General features: G+C 38.5%; 2 protein-coding genes across 4 annotated transcripts; one reads left to right on the top strand and one right to left on the bottom strand.

Moving 5' to 3' along the window:
* Window positions 1-1,260: 1,260 nt before the first annotated feature.
* prpsap1 (phosphoribosyl pyrophosphate synthetase-associated protein 1) lies at window positions 1,261-11,221 on the bottom strand. Of its 2 annotated transcripts, XM_018672828.2 has the most exons (11): window positions 10,791-11,221; window positions 10,377-10,429; window positions 9,425-9,491; window positions 9,130-9,302; window positions 8,834-8,949; window positions 8,636-8,691; window positions 8,299-8,444; window positions 7,290-7,331; window positions 5,188-5,258; window positions 4,347-4,493; window positions 1,261-3,478 (listed from the first exon to the last, which is right to left on the bottom strand). In XM_018672828.2, exons 1-11 carry the CDS (start codon window positions 10,871-10,873, stop codon window positions 3,320-3,322), a joined length of 1,113 nt encoding a protein of 370 aa, XP_018528344.1. In that variant the 5' UTR covers window positions 10,874-11,221; the 3' UTR covers window positions 1,261-3,319. The 2 variants fall into 2 exon arrangements, with proteins under 2 accessions (XP_018528344.1, XP_018528345.1); XM_018672829.2 differs by lacking the exon at window positions 7,290-7,331 and having other exon boundaries at window positions 10,791-11,220.
* A 2,358-nt stretch (window positions 11,222-13,579) lies between these two features.
* LOC108881058 (cytoglobin-1) lies at window positions 13,580-19,402 on the top strand. 2 transcript variants are annotated; one of them, XM_018672831.2, is made up of 4 exons: window positions 13,581-13,759; window positions 13,855-13,997; window positions 17,266-17,497; window positions 18,474-19,402. In XM_018672831.2, exons 2-4 carry the CDS (start codon window positions 13,855-13,857, stop codon window positions 18,636-18,638), a joined length of 540 nt encoding a protein of 179 aa, XP_018528347.1. In that variant the 5' UTR covers window positions 13,581-13,759; the 3' UTR covers window positions 18,639-19,402. The 2 variants fall into 2 exon arrangements, with proteins under 2 accessions (XP_018528346.1, XP_018528347.1); XM_018672830.2 differs by having other exon boundaries at window positions 13,580-13,997.
* The last annotated feature ends 546 nt before the right edge of the window (window positions 19,403-19,948 follow it).

A 19,948-nucleotide genomic window follows, 5' to 3' on the forward strand; every position in this document is an offset into this window, starting at 1 on the left:
AACTGGACATCTTTACTTTGTTGTTTCAGCTGTTAACACTCTAGTGACCTGTGTCTGTACAGACACATGTAAATAAGAGTCATGCAAACAGAGAGGCTGCAGGCTTTCATTCCAACCAGACAGGTGGGGCAAGATTTAAAAACTGAAAAACTAAATAATGAGGAGGAGGAGGAGGAGGAGGAGAAGGAGAAGGAGGGTTGGCACACCCCACTCTTTGTCTGATTTAGAAACCTCTGGAGCACAATAAATATGTGATGTAAACCAATATGCAAGTATGAAAAATACTTCCCACCTGCTATACTGTGCACATAATGAGGATGACTGTTTACACGCATCAGTTCGTCCGTTTTTGACATTTCTGATGTTCTCTAAATGCCGTGTGTGTGTGTGCTGATAAATGGCTGGCTAAATTCTCCAACTGCTGAAAGGCCACAAAGGCCCACAGAGAGGGAGAGAGAGGCAAAGGTATGCTTCCTCTTTCCAAAAACGTACAGAGACAAGGTGCATTGTTTCCCCAGAATCAGACAAGGAAGTGATCTGTGTTTATCAAATCTCTGGTTCCTCTTTGTGTCCTGTTTAAACTCACAGCTGCTGTCTTCAGCCGGTCCACAGCCACACGATTTCGCAGCACATGGACGGAGACACAGAGGTAGGCAGTCCATTCAAGTGCAAGCTAAACTTTTCATTCAGGATGTAGTGAGCACAGATATATTGTTGTTTTAACGTCAATAACTTTGTATCTACACTGAATGCAAAAATCTTGATGTCAACAGATTAATCATCATGAAAAATGACGAGCCATAGGTGATAAGTGTTTCTGCGTTTGTCTCTGCTCTTAGACTTGGTCAAAGCTCCTCAGTGTTGTTTACATGCCTGAGAAGTTTTGAACAAGTGTAGGATCTCTGACTGTCACTACATCAAGTGTTTGACTGGCATAAGACAGGCTTTCTGTTACAAAATAACTTGTCACAGGAAAGCTGCATGCAAGGTTTAATGTATCATTTGCACTGTAATATCTGTCATATTTTTGTTTTAAGTTTTAATTTGATTCTGCGGTGAAATTGAAGATTTTGACCAGTCTTTTCTACGTTACAACATATACAGAGAGTTACCTGTTTAGTAGAAATAAGGCTCCAAATTGAGGCTAAAACCTAATAAATTTAGACTTTCCTGTAATATTGTGATATGTGGATGGTGGTTTAAGTCTGGTCACCCGCCAAAGCACAGTAATATTTTTCCTTATTTGGCAGAGACAAGGCACAAGAGGAAACTGTTTTATTCTCATAGACATTAACAAACGCTGGAGAGGCAGACAGAGGGGTGTTATTAGTGTTTAAAGTATACATCCTTGACATCACAAATACGTCAGGGGAGGGGGACATACGGGGAAGACATCATGAAATATTCTAATGACATATGATATCTGAGCTGGCACAGCTTCAGCATTTGATGCAAACAAAATCCAACTGTGTATGCTGACACAACACCAATGTGTGCAACTGTCAAACACCAAACCGTCAGCACATCAGAGAGATTCCAGTATCTATAACAAAACTAAACCAATGGTAGAAAGCGACAGCATGCAGTACAACTGTATGGAAGACATTCTCAATAGACTTTTTTTTTCATCAACAAGAATGCAATAACAAATAATTGTGCATTGGCTTATAAGGTATACTTCCCTGAGCAAAAAGGCTCAATCAGCATAGAAACACACTAATTTCCCCTTGAGCTTGACTGTGAATGTTTACTCAGAGGGCACAGGTTCTTACAGGGAGACACAACAGCAATTTAGAGAGACCATGAAGACCATCCTGCTGCTCACATGTTTTTGCCATTTTACTATAAAGATATTTTACATTACTGCTGGCCATTTTGTCAGTTTTTTAGTGCACATGTCCTGTCTTCTAGGCAGCTATCGACTATAGTCAATGTAATTTCAAAGTTAAACAACAGTGCACTCCAGGCTTTTGATCACATCACCAGAAAACTATACTGTAACTGTGACAAGGACAATAGCTTAAAGCAGGTTCCTGCAAGTTAACTGTGGTCTGCTTTGAAAAAACAGCAATAATGAAGAATCTGTAGTAATCTGGGTAAAACATGTAAAAAACAAACAGTTACCAGTTCTCAGCCAGTTAAAGTAAGCACAGCATTGTACTATGCACATTCAATCAATTACTAAAGTGACATAGCATATTAAAGGGTCAGTTCACCCAATCACAATAAACTTACTTCCTACTTACTGCCAGTAATATGTAGCCATCCACTGTTAGACTTCTGCTGCCACCACAACACAATGGAAGTGAATTTCATTTGTGGTGATCAAAACTTGCCTTTCCATAACCCACAGAACTCATGAACATGGTGAGGTTTTCGAATGCCATTTTTCAGTTCTTTGGACTAAAAACCAAGTGTATTGATGCTGAAGTCCTCCTCATTCACCTCCATTGCACCGGGGCAGAAATCTCAGATGCAGATTTCTTAAAACAGCTCAAAATTTACACCTCTTGGCTAGATATTACTAAGGGTAAGTTGTCACAATTCAGTTGAACTGACCATGTATTAAATACAATATAAAAGGACGGTCCATTTATTTCTGCTGATGATGTAAAACTTCTTACGCCACATAGGATATTTTACCAAATGTTCGCACAAATGGTGCAAAAAAAGCTGCATAAAAATATAGTCTGGGCACAGAGGAGCAGGGTTTTGTCCAGCCTTGTCTATGTGGCCTGAAACAACACACCCCATTAAATGCAAGGTTATCACAGTGCTAAGCAGCCCTGATCATGAGGGCCAGCAAGAGCATTGGGAAAACGGTTTAAAAGCACAAAGTCCTGTTACTGCAGACATTTTCTCTTCTTCTTATTTGCAGATGAAGCTCAGTCATTAAATATGAGGTACCGCAGTCTATGACAAAACTCTTACAAAGCATCTTTCGTTCATGTTGGAAAACCAATGAGAGCAGTAAGACAAGGAGAGAACCGAGGCTTCAAAATATGTCTGATTTCATCAAAGCTCAAAGTCACTTATTTGCTTTTTTATCATCCTTACATAATAGGACAAGATGCATCTCTTAATTTAACTAAAAAAAAAAAAAAATCATTTTCACAATTTTTGATAAGAAGATAACTTAACTTATAACTTTGGGTCATTCTTAAGTTTAAATTTCTTTAAATGCATGAGGATAGTTGTGATCCTGACATACACAATACATGGATCATGGCATTAGCATGTTTTTTCAGGACCGGGAGGAAATGTACCTGCCCTCAGTCGCTATCAGACCCACCTCAGCCCTCACTGTCACTGACACTCTCTAGTCATCCACAGTGATGTTGCGGAACAAGTAGGCCATGGACTCTCCATTATGGATGCGGCGGATAGCCTCAGCCAGAATCATGCTGACATCCACAGTCTTGATTTTGGGACACTGTAGCTTCTGTACTTCATGGGGGACTGTGTTGGTCACCACCACCTGAGGATCCAATGAACACAGACATTGTGCTTAGACTTAATTACACAGATTTGTATTTGAATTAAAAAACAGTTTACAGTTTATCAGGCTTATCAGGCTGATTTAATGAAAAGCATATGGCACTACCAACAGTCACACACCTCTGCAAATTGCCCCTCAAGGACTAATGAAGTACTCTGAATTTAATTTGACTGCACTGAAGACTTAAAAAGATAACATGATCACGTCTTGGTGCTTTCTGGTTTCTATCTTGTTCACCTGGTTCACGTGTGAGCTCTCAGAGGTTACTGCTGCAAGTCTTTCAAAATTTTATGTGTATACATTTCACATTACATGTAGATTTTCTGACAGAATATAAATGTATTTAAAATGGGAGTCAGTAATCCACTGAGCTCTGACATGCAGCATGTGACACAGACCAAAAAGTTGCCTGGGAGAGCCAAATTAAACTAAGCAATGTCTATACACAACATACATGAGAAACTAATAGTGACTGCAAGTCATATGGCAATATGTTTTATATCAAACTACTTTAATACATTCTATGAATAAATACAACATTTAAACTAAACTGTAACTATTGTTTGCTGAACACTGGAGAGTTAGGAGGAACTGAAATTGTGAAACTGATAGCTCACAGAAATGCAACTGCTGGATGAAATGATTTGTTCTTGTTACAACTCACTTCATGATTAACAAGAAATTCAGCTGCATTGTTCTTCTTCCCTTGTCACTTCTCACTTAGCTTCCTTATTGATTATTGGTAGAGCAGGGGTGAATTCAAACAAACATAAATGTTACTGATTAACATAGCTTCAACTCTAGAGAGGATACTCATGACTAAAATAACTAATTTAGATGTTCTCACCTCATCAATGGCAGATTCCTCTATGAGGCGTGGAGCATCAGCTGACAGTAAACCATGTGTGGCCATGATATAAATTTTATAGGCTCCTCTCTCTTTCAGGATCTCTGCAGCTGCAACAAAGTCTCCTACATCATCTATAATGTCATCCTGGAAAAAGATAGAAAAAAGGAAAATTCATTCTGTATGTAGTAGAACTTAACAATTAAAAAAAAAAACTCTCTGTCATGGTGTCTCTGGCTAGTTCTTCTCCTTGTTATAAAAGATTAACAGGAGGTACATGGAGGCCAGCTTTCATATTTTACAGTTTTTGTTTTTGGTTACATTTGGTTTTTCACTTAAAGTATAATTTGGTAGTTTGGGATCATGGCAAGAACTTATGAACAAAATTATGTAATATTCTCTGAGGAGCAGCCACTGTGGCTGAAACAGTGTAATCAAATCAGTGAACTGACTCAATAATGACAGCAAAATATATCTAAATGATCAGAATGGTTAATTTAGAATGAATTAAACTTTTCATATCAGAGAAATCAAATGTTATTACTTATCTCAAAAATTACATTGTTCATGGTGCAAAAATTCTCTTCAAAAAGCACAAATATTCAAGTTCACACTTGTCCATGTTACAGTTTCAAAACAACACCATATATCATACGTGGCATTCAGAGTGCAGATGAATGAATCTTACCACTTACAGTGAAAACCACTTGAAATGCTATACATGCGAACCCTAAAGGAGTAATAATTGTGACAAGATGGCAGAACAGCTGAAAATTACAGCTCAACAATGTAACTAAGAGTGTACATGCAGTGCTTCAGCGATGTCTTTGCAGCATCTTACCACAATGATGGCAATTCTCCCTCCCACGTCACCGACTACAGTAATGGGAGGTTTCTCCTTGGCCATCATTACTGAAAAGGAATGCAGAATAGGTTATCTGTGAGAGTACATCAAAGAGGTTATATGTACCACAATTCATCTAATCAAAAAAGAGATCTCAGTAGATTGGGTAAAATGGGTTGAGAAAATTTGTTGCAATTTAGGCAAATCTATCCCCAAAATCATGGGGCTGTTATCAAACGATGTAATTTAGTTGTAGAAAATTCAGTAATACAATGCTATATAAAATTTAAAATGGCGATCAAAAGCCAGGAATTGCTTTGGATATTTCCCCCCATTCTACCCCACCTACCCCTAGGAGATTAAACTGAAATGCTAAACTTTGTACAGCACATGCCATGCAAAAAAAAAAGAACCAAAAAAAAAAAAAATCAAATGACAGGGTTTTCTACCCAGGATACCCAATCAGAAGGCAATGTATAACTGCCTGGACACACACAACCTGCAGGCCTGGGCTGTGGCAGGCACATGGCAGCAGTCTGCATATGAACCAATATGCACCACCAGACAGTCTTATTTCACACAGGACAACAGTGGCTGACAAGCACTGATGAGGGTTTCTTCATACACACTTGCCAATGTTCTAGGGGGTGGAGGGGGGGGGGCAGTCCTCAGTCGAACATCACTGCTGCCAGCGGCTACTTTTACATGCACACAATAATCAGATGATATCTCACATGCCAGTCACAGGAGATGCAACAGCTGCATTCTTTGAGCCACAGAACAAAGAACATATAATTTAACTGTTGATATCATGGCAGCGTAATTTGTCATTATGCCAAGTTGCTGTCCCTCATCACAATATGGAGTCTACATATGTATATATTAACACAATTGTCTCTTCCCCCAGGCTACCTGTAACTAAAATAAATTACTCTATACATCAAATTTAATAGCTGCATTCTGAGCATTGATGTGCATGTAAATGTTGTCATTCAGAGGGTATAAGGAAACAACCAACTCGTAAACAATCAGCCAGCGAAGCCGATTGTGAAGGAAAAAAGTACAAAGAAGCAGAGAAAGAAGGAGCATGCCTTGCAGAACACTTTGCTGAATACCGTGAGTCCCACAGCATCAGAAAACCTGGCAGTGTGACATTCAAGACTTTCTAAAACAGCAAAAGCCACGTTGTTAGCAGTACACACACTCCTCAAAATTATGCTGTCGTTAACAGCTTACTGAGATACAGCAACAAGCTAGTACCTGAGAAATGTTTGGTCAGATATCTTTAAAATCATTCATTCAAGATGTCTGTAAGTGAACATTCCTGTGACAGATCTGAAAATCATAATGGATTTCACTGGCAAATTTTAAAAACAGGTTGGCGCTTCATTCCAGAAACTTGTAAAGATAAAAATGTGACACTACACTAAAGATTATAATTGGTAAAATAAGTTTTTTACCACTAAAACTTGGATTTGCATTGTGTGAATTCAACACTTAAACATACCAACCCTTCCATTCATAACGTTTCTCCTTCCCTTCATTAGATGTTAGGTTTCAAAAGCATGCTTCATTGTTACCACGACATGCAGTTATGACCAAATGTTAATCAGGTTTCTAAGAGCAGGTTTAAGATGGGTGCATCATGTGTTGATTGGCAAGATGAGTCCAGATATATGAGTAACATAAATTAATTAATTAATGAAAAAAACAAAAAAAATGTTTGGCATGGTTTTTGGTTTGATTTATGGATTTTAAAAAAATCAGGACACAACAAAACCAAGAGGGTTTTGGCCATCTTGTAGAAGTAGCTGTCTGGAATCTTAGAAAGGTGCAGTAAACATGAGCGCCGCTTATTTCAAATCAAACATGCCATGCAAATAGCATATAGAATACAGCATACTCTAGCTGATTGGCCTGAAGACGTTTTACCAGTGCAAATTATCTGCAATTTTCACAACTCCCCCCTTCCCTCCTGAATCCAGACTGTATTTTCACAAGATGCAACACAAACCCTTTCTCTACACATGCACGAATTGAGGAACCATTTGAGGAGGAATCATTTCATAGTCAGATGTAAGTTAAGTTTACGGCCGTACTTGGGAGCTCTATGCCAGGGAACGGGGCTTGTTGTTTGCCTGCTATTACCAACAAATAAACACCACGTTAACACAAATGCACAAGTAATTGACATGACAAACACATGATGCCAAGACTTGGAAAATCCTCTCGCTAGGTTGACAGAATTTTTTTTAAAAGTCACATCAACAGATCAGACTTATTTTGTTCAAATTTTAAACAAAGTCCTCTTATATTTGAAGGAATTTGTGAGTAATTGTTCCACACGAGGATTTTTTAAGTCAAGGGTAAGAATAGAAACACAAGTAAGAATAGAATTTTGTTTTTTGTTTTTTTTTACCAAATAATAAAGTGAACACTGGACGCAAATACTTTGGAGTCATTTGCCAATGACACAATCATTTGATATTCTCTCAGTTTGAACCATTTACTGCACATGGCCTTACCAGAAATTAACACTGCAAACATGTTGAAAGCTAATTTGCCAGAATTGCATTAGTACTTCTAAAAAAAAACATTTTTAATGAAGGTATGTGCCAAAAACAGGCAGGGACTATGATTCTACTATTATTATCATGAAGGATGTCACTCTTTGTAAGTTATGAGTCACAGGTTGCTGAAGATGCAGCATGAGTAGAAGTAGTAAATCTCTGGAATTAAAACATGCAGTAACACAAAAATCAATTTCTTGGTGTATGGTTGATGGTATGGGAGAGAAACGGCAGAATAAGCTCCAAACAGGTTTGAAAAATTAAGAGCTGTAGAAGGTTGTAAGGTAGGATTTAAATTATGAATGTGCTGAAGTATTGAGATATTAAACTTTAAAGCACTGAGGAATCAAACTAGCAGAAATTATAAGAAAATTCTTGCTGGTGTTACAAATGAAAAAGGAATCTATCCATGAGAAAGAATAAACAGGAACATGTTATCTGCACAAGTAAAAATCTATTAAGCAGTGGATCTACAAATCTGCAAAGAAAACCTGAAACGGCAAACAGTGCTGTACAAAAGATGGTCGATGGTTCTTACAAGGTAGCTCCAGCCCTGTGTGTCCTGTGGTGTTGCGTACACACGGTGGGGAGTGTCTTCCGTCGGCCATGTCCGACTCGGAGCACTGGGCCTCGCCGTGAATCACAGCCAGACCCAAACGCAGGCGCTCTGCATAGGACTGAGCTCTAGAGGAAGAAAATGGAAAGAAGTAGAGATAAGTCAAACAAAGTTTTCTTCTTATCACATACATTGCACCTTACATACTGCATCTATACAAAACACATTTGTATGATTGTTCTGGCATGATGTAATGTTTGTATTTTTCCACGAGACCATTAAGATTTCATAAAAGAAGATGAAATCTGTGCTGAGTTACCTCTTAGCTGCTGCTGGGGACTTTGCCACGATGATGGCATTTCGGTAGTCAGGAATCTAACAGGATGAAGGAAAACAGATGTCAGTGTTTCTATCAGATTGACTGATTGATTGATTGATTAACTGAATTGGTGTATAGGTGGGGCTCGCAACACCCATACTTTATCACATGTAATAAATATTCAGATGGGTTTATTACCTCCTCTTGGATGTACTGAATCAAAAAAGGGGAGGCACGCAAGTTGTCCACTGGAAAGCTGAAGAAGCCTTGAATCTCCTTCTGATGCAAGTCCATGGTGATGATGTGTGTTAATCCTTTTGGGTAAAAGACAGATGAGTAGCACAATCAACACAGGTATTTTTACTGTCAACAATTAGAATAGTTTTTCTCTGTGGACATGAAATTCAGTCCCTACAAAATCAACACCAGAGATGGTGAGGAATAAAGAAGACTTTTCACAAACCACAGCTTGAGATGCACTGTGTTCACTTTACCTGCTTTAGCCAACATTGACGCTAACAACTTGCACACTATTGAGCCCCTCTTTCTCATCTTGCACTGCTTGCTGTAGGGGAAGTACGGAATAACTCCGATGATGTTCTTTGCACAAGAGGTCTTGAGGGCATAAGCCATAACCAGCAGCTCCATGATGGCTGTGTTGACATCTCTGGTTGCAGCAAAAAATATAGAGAGAACAGTACATCACGAGAACCTTAGTTAGTGATAATGTACAGCAGGAACCTTTAATTTCCTGTTCCTGTTGCAAATGGCATGTCTTTCTGTACTCACCTTGGTATTGTCTGGATGATGAAAATGGTTTGCCCACGAACAGATTCTTTTACATCTACTCTAGTCTCTGTATAAGAAACATAAAGCATGATCAGTTAGTTTAGAAAAGTTACATCTTAATCTCAATAGCTCCTTATGCTTACTTCTAAGTTTTAAGTTCTATTTAGGAAATTTTTTAACTCAGTCTTTTTCAGCACTTTTAGCTTTTTTAAACTTTATTTTATTTACATCATTACATTTTCAGTAACACCTTACATTTCATAATTCACAATGTAATAACTAATTTCTTAAATGACGAATATGAACTTTTTTGATGTATCACATTTATTTCACAACAGTCATCAGTAATGAATGTCCATGTGATACTCAAATGATCAACAGTCAGAATTTAAGACTACTTATCACATCAAGGGAATCTAGTGTAGGTCATAACATGACCAATCCACATTTAACACAGTTTGTTTGTAAAAGTCATCAGGAAAATTAAGTGTTTTCTATATCTGTTACATTAATTTGGTCATGGTGGATGACTGACTCAGTTTTTAGTGCCATAACAATTTACTGTATCATCTGATGTTAAATCTAAACCACTGAATTCCAGTCAGTGTGATATACGTGTTTTAAATTTGGGGAAAAAAAGAGAACTGGTATTGACTTTGTACCATGGAGAATATGAATGTTGACTTTACGTGCTTGTAACTTAGCCGGTGTAACAGATGGAAGGTACACAAGCAATGCATGCTATGACAACTAGATGTTGATCAGTTCAGCAGCCTGAAGGTCAGCTCAAATGTTTGACATGATCATTTAGAGTAAAATCCAGGGGGTTCCTGATAATTACAACGTTTCCATTGCTAGTATCATTATGAAATATCTATCTATATATCTATATATATAGATATATAGATAGATATTTTTTTTTTTTTTTTTTTTGTCATGCCTTAAAACTCACCTCTGTTAGATTCCTGAAAGACCACAGACTTTCCCAGTTCAACTCCAAGGCGCCTGAGAAACAAGAGCACAAAATTAGCTTCTGTGTAACCAAGTGATGGAATGTAATGAGCACAAGATACTGCCAACTGCAGTGTCTCACACACAAACCAACATAAGGCATTCATCACATCACCCATTCATTCATTCCCTGATAACGCTCATCATTACACAGTACCCATCAGCTGTTATCTGTTCTAAGGGCCAATGCATTTTACAAGTTGCAGGTCCTTTTACAGGCCAAGCAGCCAACAGCTTGTTATTCACAAGCTTCAATGTCTTAGTGCTTGGCCCTGTGTAGGAGAACAACTCAGTGTACATTACCAGCAGTCAATAGCAGCAGCAATGGTGAAAAGTACATCAACATTATACTTACTCCGTTATCTTCTTGGCCAATTCTGTGCATGCTACGGACGAGTTGGCTGAAAAGACGCGATAACCACTTTTAGCGACATTCATCTTGGCACTCCTGGTCGCTTTTTATCATGGACAGTGACCGACAGCAGCGTCACCTTTTATCCACTGACCACTGCGTCTGTTGTCGGGTTTCTGCTGGTGACGTTGTCGTTAGCTAAGCAGCTAGCCACCCACCGCACACTAGCCTGCCCGGTGAGCTAAGTACACGAAATACCTTCAGTGTGCAACGCAAACGTTGCTAAAACATAGCTACAAAACAAACATTAATTGTTTTTTCTTTAGTCTGCGGAGTTATCCTATTGTTAGCAGTCAAACGACTGATACCTGTCACTCAGGTAGCGCTGTAGCCTAACAACTGTCCACAGTCACAGCTACGGAATCTCCTTTGGGTCAATCAAGCCTCCTGCGCTTTAGCGGAGCACCTCCTTTGACCGAGAGTCACGTTGAGTTTGAGTGATTTTGTGTAAAGATATCACTTATTAAGTGACAGAAGTACTTCGATCCCTTACTCAAGTAACAATAGTCATGTGACACTGTAGAATACTTTGTTATGTGTTTAAGTCCTGCATTCGAATTTTTACTTGGTAAAATTAGAAGTACTAGCAATACCTAGTTCGAACCAGTAAAAGTATAAAAATATTGCTATCGAAATATACTCATGCAAGTACTTTTCATGCAGAAAGACCCGTTTTAAAATGATAATAATGATGATAAATTGATTGATTGTATTTTGAATCAAAAACAAGTAATTAAAGCTTTAAAGTTATTATGGTGGAGTAAGTGAAGTATGAGTATAATACCTACAGTACTTGAGCAAATAGTGTGGTGTTTCATTGTTTTGAAAACAGTGACAATAAAAATCTATTCTATCTATTCTATTCTAAATGTACTTGGTCACTCTACACCAGTTTGATTATTGGCTATTTGATTTATTTGTCTTCATTTAGTGAGGACCAAAAGTTTCATGGGTTTTATACAGGTTAATACACAAGTTGTAAATTCTATCTAATAAGAAACCACGTGCTTGATATCTTTTTTCAGTCCAACCTGATATCTCATACTCTTGTGCCAGTGTGACTGAAATATCCCTGAAAGTAGAGGCCCAAAAGAGCCTGACCTTTGGGAAGCACAGTTTAAAAATATAAAAAATGAAACATATACTGGCTCCAGAAAGGGCATTTATATGAATAACCTAATATACTTTATGATTTACAGCTCAATAAATGGGCCACATAAGTGAGATGGTAATAGACTATTTATAATTTGCTTTTTAAAAAAAAAAAAAAAAAAAAAGTATTTCTGGCAGCACCTGAAAAGTAATATTACTCCAACTGTCCACTAGATGTCATTACTCCTTAGCCCTGTATCTACTGAGTAGAGTCATGCCTTTGGATGTACTATAATGAGATCACAGGAACTGTTTTTTTTCTGGGTAGAGTAGGTTAAAGGTGTAACATTATTCATATGTAATGGAGCCTCAGTTTTCTAGGATGGGTGTGGACAGCAGAAATAATCATAAATACAAAATATGCCTCGGCCTCTTCTGTGGAAATATGCAACCAGTGAGGGTAGAGCATGCTGATCTACAATCATTGACTAAGTCTCCTTGATTGTCTGATTTAGTGGCAATCTAGACCAGCCGGTTTGATAATTTACAAACCTGTGATATAAAAAGCCTAGAGGAGGCCTGCAGGCAGACTATACTGAATACATGCACTCTGATGTGATTGTTTTTTTGTTTTTTTTTTTTGTTTTGTTTTTTGTTGTTTTCTTTTTCCATTTGGAGAGCCTGAGATGAACTTGAATAATATTCACCCTTAGCCAAAGTTACAATCTTTACAGTGTGATTAGCTGGTACAATAACTGGGAAGTAATACAGCTGCTTGATATCTGAGACACAGCAAGTGTGTATCTTAAGCACAATTTTTTCACCAATTCACTGTTAGTGTTAAAGTCTCGAGGACTCTGTCAATATTTAACATGGGTGCTTAAGTTTGTTGGCACCTACTGTACATTGTACCTCCATAGTAAGGCAGTAAATACCACCTTAGTCACAGCTTTTGTCACAATACCACCATACATTGCTGATTAATTGGTCTTGTTCGCCCAGCCCTATATGAAACTTGAACAAGGAACACTCTCAAGTTTTCAGCTGTGACAACACAAGCGAGATATGCTGCCCCACTGATAACCCCTGCCACAACAAAGGTGGGAAAGGTACATGCATGAAAGACTGCAGCAAGAGCCGTGTGGGTCTTTTGAGGACGTGTGTATAGAATGAAAAGGATAAAGTAATGAAAAAATGGACTGAAAACACGCTGCTGTAATCTGTATCTTGTGAAAATGAATAGCCGTCTGCCCTATTTTTGATGTACGTCATCATGCTGCTTAATTTTCATCCAGAAAAAGTGTTTTTTTTTTTTTTTTTTTTTTTTTTTTTTTTTTACATTTATGTTGGCAGGGCTTTGTGAATTCAATATCATTACAGGTTAATCTCCTGGATAGTCTGGAATGGTGTCTGTGGAGGAAAAGGTCAGAGTGTGCTCCTTTATCTTATTTTCATGCCATAATCTTACATTGCATCCATGCTCACACGTTGGATGTATTACATATCTTATGAGGGATTTGTTTCCTATCTCATGTTTTCATCAAACACCACTTACAAAGGTGAGGTAGGAAGACGGAAGAAGACAGAGAGAGAGGGAAGGGAGAGTGTAAAAGAGAGAGAGTACAAAGGCTCCTCCTCATTCGCTGCGTGTGTTTCTCGTGTGTGTTTTTTTTTCTTCAGCCTGTTCTTCACTCACACTCTCGCTCAGCAGAGATTCAGTGGTGGAGAGCAAAAGATTCTCACTGAGAGGGGGGAAAGGCAGAAAAGGGAAACTGATTTCCTTTTCTCCTCTTATTAAGAATTGAGAAGCAGAAAAAAAGGTACAAATATAGTGTTTATTTTGGGGGAGGGGGTACTCTCATCAGCCCTGCCTCTTCCACTGCACGTGCTCAGCTCTGCACAACTGTGTTCCCAGATGGAGAGGATGCAGGGAGAGGGAGAGGTAGACCACCTGGAGCAACCAAGCCCACTGACTGACAAGGAGAGGGTGATTATCCAGGACTCTTGGGCACAAGTCTACCAGAACTGTGATGATGTTGGAGTGGCCATACTAGTCAGGTATTTCTCTCTCTAGTTTTTCTCTCCGGTTTTGTGATGTTTCTAACAGTCAAGCATAGAGTTTGGAAGACGTTTATAGTATTCGCATCATCAGATTATAGTTGAGCTATCGCCATATCACCATGTATTGTGGTTGTATATTCACTTAAATGCAGCTTGTTGTTATTTTATTTGCTGATCAGCAGGTGCATATCATACAGAAATGTAGGACTTCATCTTTTTTCCCTCCTCATCTCTGTAACTTTAATTACTTCACTCTGGTTAAGGTCAAATTAGTATTTTTTTTTATTTTCTTTCCCTTCAGTAATATCATTGGACCTGCTGGAGCCAGAAGGCCAGCTTCTGCTTTTCTGTCACAAACAATCTTTTTATTTGGATTGAAAATAAAAAGTCCCAGACTATGGCATTATCCTCTCTCAAAGTGCCGCAGATGCTAAACTTTGATGATCTCGTTGACTTTATGAGTTTCCAGTATGTTCACAGTCAGTTGTATTTCTGCATGTGATATTCTCACCTCTTCTCTCTTTTTTTAAATCCTGCTCATCAAACAGCAGAGGCAAAGAATAAACATTATAATTCATCACTCAGGCATCTTTGGCTCTGAGAGGGTTCCCTCCCCTAAAGAGCAGATCATGTTTTGAATGCCTGTATAGAGAGCCAGGCAACCTACAGCAGCATGACTCCATCACTAGCAGTCAGACATTTAGAATGCCCCTCCTTTCTTGGAAAACAAGGGATGATGAGTTTTTCTATCATTTATTGTTTTCTACCACCATGAAAAGTGTGTGATTGTATCTCATTATGATGAGCATGCAATCCTGTTGGAGGGTTCCTGCGGTTGTTATAGTCACAGTCGTAACCTCTCTTAATGTTTACACTGAAAAACAAGAAAGGAGGCTGCTGTGAAACTCAACAATCTGCAGGGATTGGGCAGATGTTGGCGTGAAGGCTTGGCGCGCTTTCACGTGTGACATGATTCACTGCATGATACAGCATGCCTTTATAATCCTTTATGATTGCAGGAGGTGAAAGTTGAGAGGGTGGTAGTCTAAAGCACAGAGCGTGTATTTGTATAGTCACATACCATCAGTAATGTATTTTTTCTCAGGTTACTGACTGTAAGGATTAAGCTGTAGCACTTTCGCAATAAATCTTATACCCACTCTGCTTTTTTCTAAATGAATGTCACTCAGTTTCCCATTATTTTCCTTCTCCACATTCCTTCACAAAGACCCTACGACCCTCAGGAATTTGAGGAATGAGGACTGATCGATAAGCATGACCACGGTAAATTCTCCTTTTGGCAGTGAGGGCAGATTCTGTCACTCAGCTGAACATCAGCGTTTACTTGAAATCATCCCACTAAGTGTCTTTAGGGGAACTGATAAGATTCAAAGTAGCAAATTATAGCAGTCTGTCTATGAAATTAGAAACTTTCTTGGGATTCAGCTCTTCAGTTAGCCTTGAAGAACAGATAAGGTAGGATTAAGAATCCAATGACCATATAAAATACTAATGAGGCTATTTATATGCAACCACAGGTCACGCAATTACAAGAGGGAAAGATTAAACACCACGGTTCCTCATTACTTTGCAATGAAACTAGGAATACTTTGCTCAAACACTTTGCAAACCTCCCTTTCACCCAGAGTTGAGAGATTAAGTCACAACCTTCCATCCTCTTCCCTTTTCAGCCATCTGAAATTACAAGTGAAACTCTAATATCTGGCCATATGCTTCAGACCTAACAGAAAAAAAATGTACTTCCTTTTTGTGTTAGTTGTTACAGAGACAGTGGGAGATGGGACATTGGGATTAGATAGCCAGCAACCAGATGCATTGGCCCTCTTCCCAGACTGTGGGAGGGGGTGAGTTTTTAGGTTCCTCTCTGCTAATTCTCCATGATACCTCTGAGGGCCAAACAGGGATAAAATCAAAGAAAATGTCTTTCAATTGAGTGTTTGTTCTCAGAGAGAGCACAGTGCAAGGAAATCTCAAAATCTAGCAAAAAATGCGAAGAACGCTATATTTATGTTAATCGAAACCTGAAATATTAGCTGTCTTTGCAGTAATAATAGCAACCTTAACCATAAAGTAAAAGGAAGGTATCATGGGTGTTCACAGAAGCCTGAGTAGGCAGTAACAATCCTTTTTTAATCCTTTTTTTTCACCCATCTCGCCCTCTCTAATTAGCACATTTCACCTTTTGTTAGAAATTGTGAAATCATGCAGGATCCTGGGTTCTTTTCTGAGGCATGACAGGAACCACAGTGCAGAATTAGTCAGACACCTGAGCCAACAGGTTCACAAGGGGGAACCACATATTGCAACAAGGCAGAAAATATGAATCCAGAGGCCATATTTCTGCTACATGATATGGTTTATGCCATTAGCGTTCAGCTCAGAGAGTGATAAACAAGATAACAATAAATGAAAAATGACTCAGATAACAAGATGCATATGATTAAGTAGAAATTAATGCTTCTTATAATTTAATGAGAAAACTGTCACACTGGCTTTATAAGGAGGAGTCAACAAATCCTGTACTCTGCTTAAGGCTTGGACCAACTTGAACCAATGTACAGCTAGTAAAAAAAAAACATTATGTTGAACAAACAAGTATGTGCATTTATCAAAGCCAAAGATGATACAGATATGAAAAAGAATTCCTCAGTGTCAGAGTCAGATCAACCTTCACGAGAAACATCTCTTATGGATATTTTATCTGATGCTAGAAGATTTATAGTTTTTCTAGAAAAGTTAAATGTGACTTTTTGCTGGGTACATATCACCTGCGGGGAAAAGTTCTGATGAGATATTATATTTATGTAAAAATAAGAGTTCAGCATATGTGCAGAGTGCTTAACATGTTTATTCTTGTTGCTGGATGGTTGCTTTATTGCTTCTGACTTCTACAAGACATTATGTTATGTTAATCATGTAGTTATTCAGTCATTTTGCATAGTACCTTCTCAGCAGCTGGATGTGTTTTTCCTTCACTTTCTAAATTCTTTTCAAAAACAGAATAGAATACACACCACACAGTTCCTGGATAATACTTAAAAGCAAACATTTAAAGGCAAAATATGCAGCACTTTCATGTCAGCGCTGATGTTTACATATAGTATCTTGCCAGCTGAAAAAGAAAATGAACATGGGTTTGCAGGATGGAGCTGGTGAAAGCTGAAGGGCGATGACATTAGCGGAGCTTCACAGCAGCTGCTCATACTTATATCTCTCATTTAACACTACCTCTCCTCCTTCACAGGCTGTTTGTGAACTTCCCTTCATCCAAGCAGTACTTCAGCCAGTTCAAGCACATTGAGGAGCCGGAGGAGCTGGAGCGGAGCACCCAGCTTAGGAAGCACGCTCGCAGAGTCATGAATGCCATCAATACACTGGTGGAGAGCATTGACGACTCAGACAAGGTGGCCTCAGTGCTGAAGCTGGTGGGAAAGGCCCACGCACTCCGACACAAGGTGGAGCCTGTGTACTTCAAGGTAAAGTGTGAGAATGAAAAAAAGAAGTGCACACACTCTTGCACAGTAACGCCAAAGCTTAGGATGTTTGTGATACCGCAAATATGTATTGCTAAAGTAACAGTTTAAAGCTGATTTAATTGATTTTTTAACCACTAAAAAGTGACCCCAAAATATAAACTGCAGAAAAACCAGTCTTTATACATTATATTAATTTATCAAATTAAGTTTGCATTGCTGACATGTTTATAAGTAGTTACTTACACATTCAGCAGAAACAGACAAAGATAAGCCCAATGTTTTGTTCTTCCACATCAATGTTAGATTCAACTAATAGATAGATTAGTTTGATGCACTTCACTTTACTTTAGTTTCTGATATGTCCTGTTGAGCAGTGTTGACTGTTGTGAGCTTGTGAACAGAAAGCCCACTCTCTGATATGAGATAGGAACTTTACCACATATACCAGCAAACCAAAACAAGTAGCTGCAAGAGCCTGAAAAGACTTTGCGGTGTTGATTCTCAGTGTGACTGGCAGTCCTAGCAACTCTTTCCCAGAATTCATTTGATTTGATATTTAAACATGATACTAAACATCCTAGTTAGACATTTTGGGAAACACGTTTATTCACTTTCTTGTCGAGAGCTATGGCATGTCTACACAGAAAGCATTTCAACCCTGCTTTTCAGTTGTCTGTCTTGTGCATTTTTGCAGTGACTTCCTTGATTCTCCTTCACTTGTCTGGCAGCCAAGAAATTTAATCAAATCACATGTCGTTGGCTACTGGGCATATTATATTACCTTTGGGCAGAGCCAGAGTCTTTATGCCAACCCAAGCTAAACATCACCTGGATGTAGCTGTATATTTACCATACAGACACAAAGGTGGTTTGGATTTTCTCATCCAAACTTGGCAAGAAATCAAATAAGCATATTTTCACAAAATTGACTAAAAGTATCTTAATTAATTACTGTATTTGTTTCTGTCTTACCCAGATCCTGAGTGGTGTGATACTGGAAGTCCTGGGGGAAGAGTTTCCAGAGGTTGTTACACCAGAGGTGGGCGCAGCATGGACTAAACTCTTGGCTACAGTCTGCTGTGGCATCACAGCCATCTATGAGGAAGTGGGCTGGACTAAGCTCTCAACTTCAACCGGGTGAAGTTTTCTAGTGTGGTTTTATTGGACCATGCATACCAAAAGACTTTCTTTCTTTCTTTCTTTCTTTCTTTCTTCTTTCTTTCTTTCTTTCTTTCTTTCTTTCTTTCTTTCTTTCTTTTTTTGGCCAGGGCCTCATAAAAGGAATCAACTGACTAAGATAATACTGGGCTATGGAACGTATACTCTAATGTAAACAACAATGAAAACTGGTACTGTGCCCAATTTCATGGCTAGCAGTGTGTGTTATGTATGTATGTGTGTGTATGAGAGGGAAAGTAAAAAACTGAAGGCTCTCCTCCTTGTTTTTGTACTCTTGTAAAGGACCAAACCATTTAAAGGAGAGAGCAAAGAGAGAGAAAATGCAAACATAAAACCAACAGTGGACGAGAGGTCACATTTGACTTAGATGTGCCTTCTACTGAATGTGTATATCTAGAAACTGCCAGGTAAATACCATTCTTTCTAAATATCGTTATGTTTTTCTGATGTTTCCTTTTATCAGTCTGTATCCACATGTGTCAACCTTATGAGATATTAATAGACATTTTTACATTTTTAACAATTAACTGTGCTGATTGTACATTTTTTCATTATGATTCACCTTTGTATCTGTATTCAACCAGACTTTTAAATAAAATTACAAAAAAACAATGTGACGTCACAGCGCAGCATCAAATCCTTTTAAACTTGTATCTGCCTTAATCTGATTTCCCTTACATTTCTACTCATGGACATGTCGACAAAATTAAACCTTTCTTTTCTCTCGCTTGGCCTACTGCTCCCTTATTCTCTGCTTGAGTCAGCAGTGCTAAGTATAAGTGGCTCAGCTGCTGAAAGTCCCTATTTATACCCCCATTTATCCCACTATGCTCTCTCTTTTCATAATATATTGTAGGGAACACTGCACTTGGCCTGCAGGGATGTCATTAGGAGGCCTAGTATATTTAGAAGCAGTCCCATGATATCTGTAACAGCGATCCAACATTTCCTAAAGTAAGTTTGAGCACAATAGCAGTGAATTAGTATTGTCCAGATATACAGTAATTTGATTAGTATGTGTTAATCCTCACTGTAAACCCATGCCACGAAGCAGCCAAAGTACCACTTGAGGCCATTTTCAACAGGCCCTTTTACAAAATGCTCCTCTTTCTCAACAAAAAAGACAATATCGAGGTTGATTTGGCATGCTATGTCGACACAATGGTGGTGAGGTGGGTTGTTTTCAGAATAGAAACACACAGCATGCTTTGTTTACCTCCTAGTCCTGCCAGCAAGATCTAACCCCCTCCTTGATCCTAGCTAATCCTCTGA

Source organism: Lates calcarifer, linkage group LG11, assembly GCF_001640805.2.
Source record: "Lates calcarifer isolate ASB-BC8 linkage group LG11, TLL_Latcal_v3, whole genome shotgun sequence".
NCBI classification, from domain to species: Eukaryota; Metazoa; Chordata; class Actinopteri; family Centropomidae; genus Lates; species Lates calcarifer.

Excerpts from the sequence above, each read along its gene's own strand:
- prpsap1 (XM_018672828.2), bottom strand. The coding sequence starts at position 10,873 with ATGAATGTCGCTAAAAGTGGTTATCGCGTCTTTTCAGCCAACTCGTCC. Across the intron at positions 9,492-10,376 it reads CTTTCAGGAATCTAACAGAG|AGACTAGAGTAGATGTAAAA; the intron begins GTGAGTTTTAAG and ends TTTCTTATACAG. Across the intron at positions 8,445-8,635 it reads TCCCCAGCAGCAGCTAAGAG|AGCTCAGTCCTATGCAGAGC; the intron begins GTAACTCAGCAC and ends TTCTTCCTCTAG.
- LOC108881058 (XM_018672830.2), top strand. The coding sequence starts at position 13,855 with ATGGAGAGGATGCAGGGAGAGGGAGAGGTAGACCACCTGGAGCAACCA. Across the intron at positions 13,998-17,265 it reads GGAGTGGCCATACTAGTCAG|GCTGTTTGTGAACTTCCCTT; the intron begins GTATTTCTCTCT and ends CCTCCTTCACAG. Across the intron at positions 17,498-18,473 it reads TGGAGCCTGTGTACTTCAAG|ATCCTGAGTGGTGTGATACT; the intron begins GTAAAGTGTGAG and ends TGTCTTACCCAG.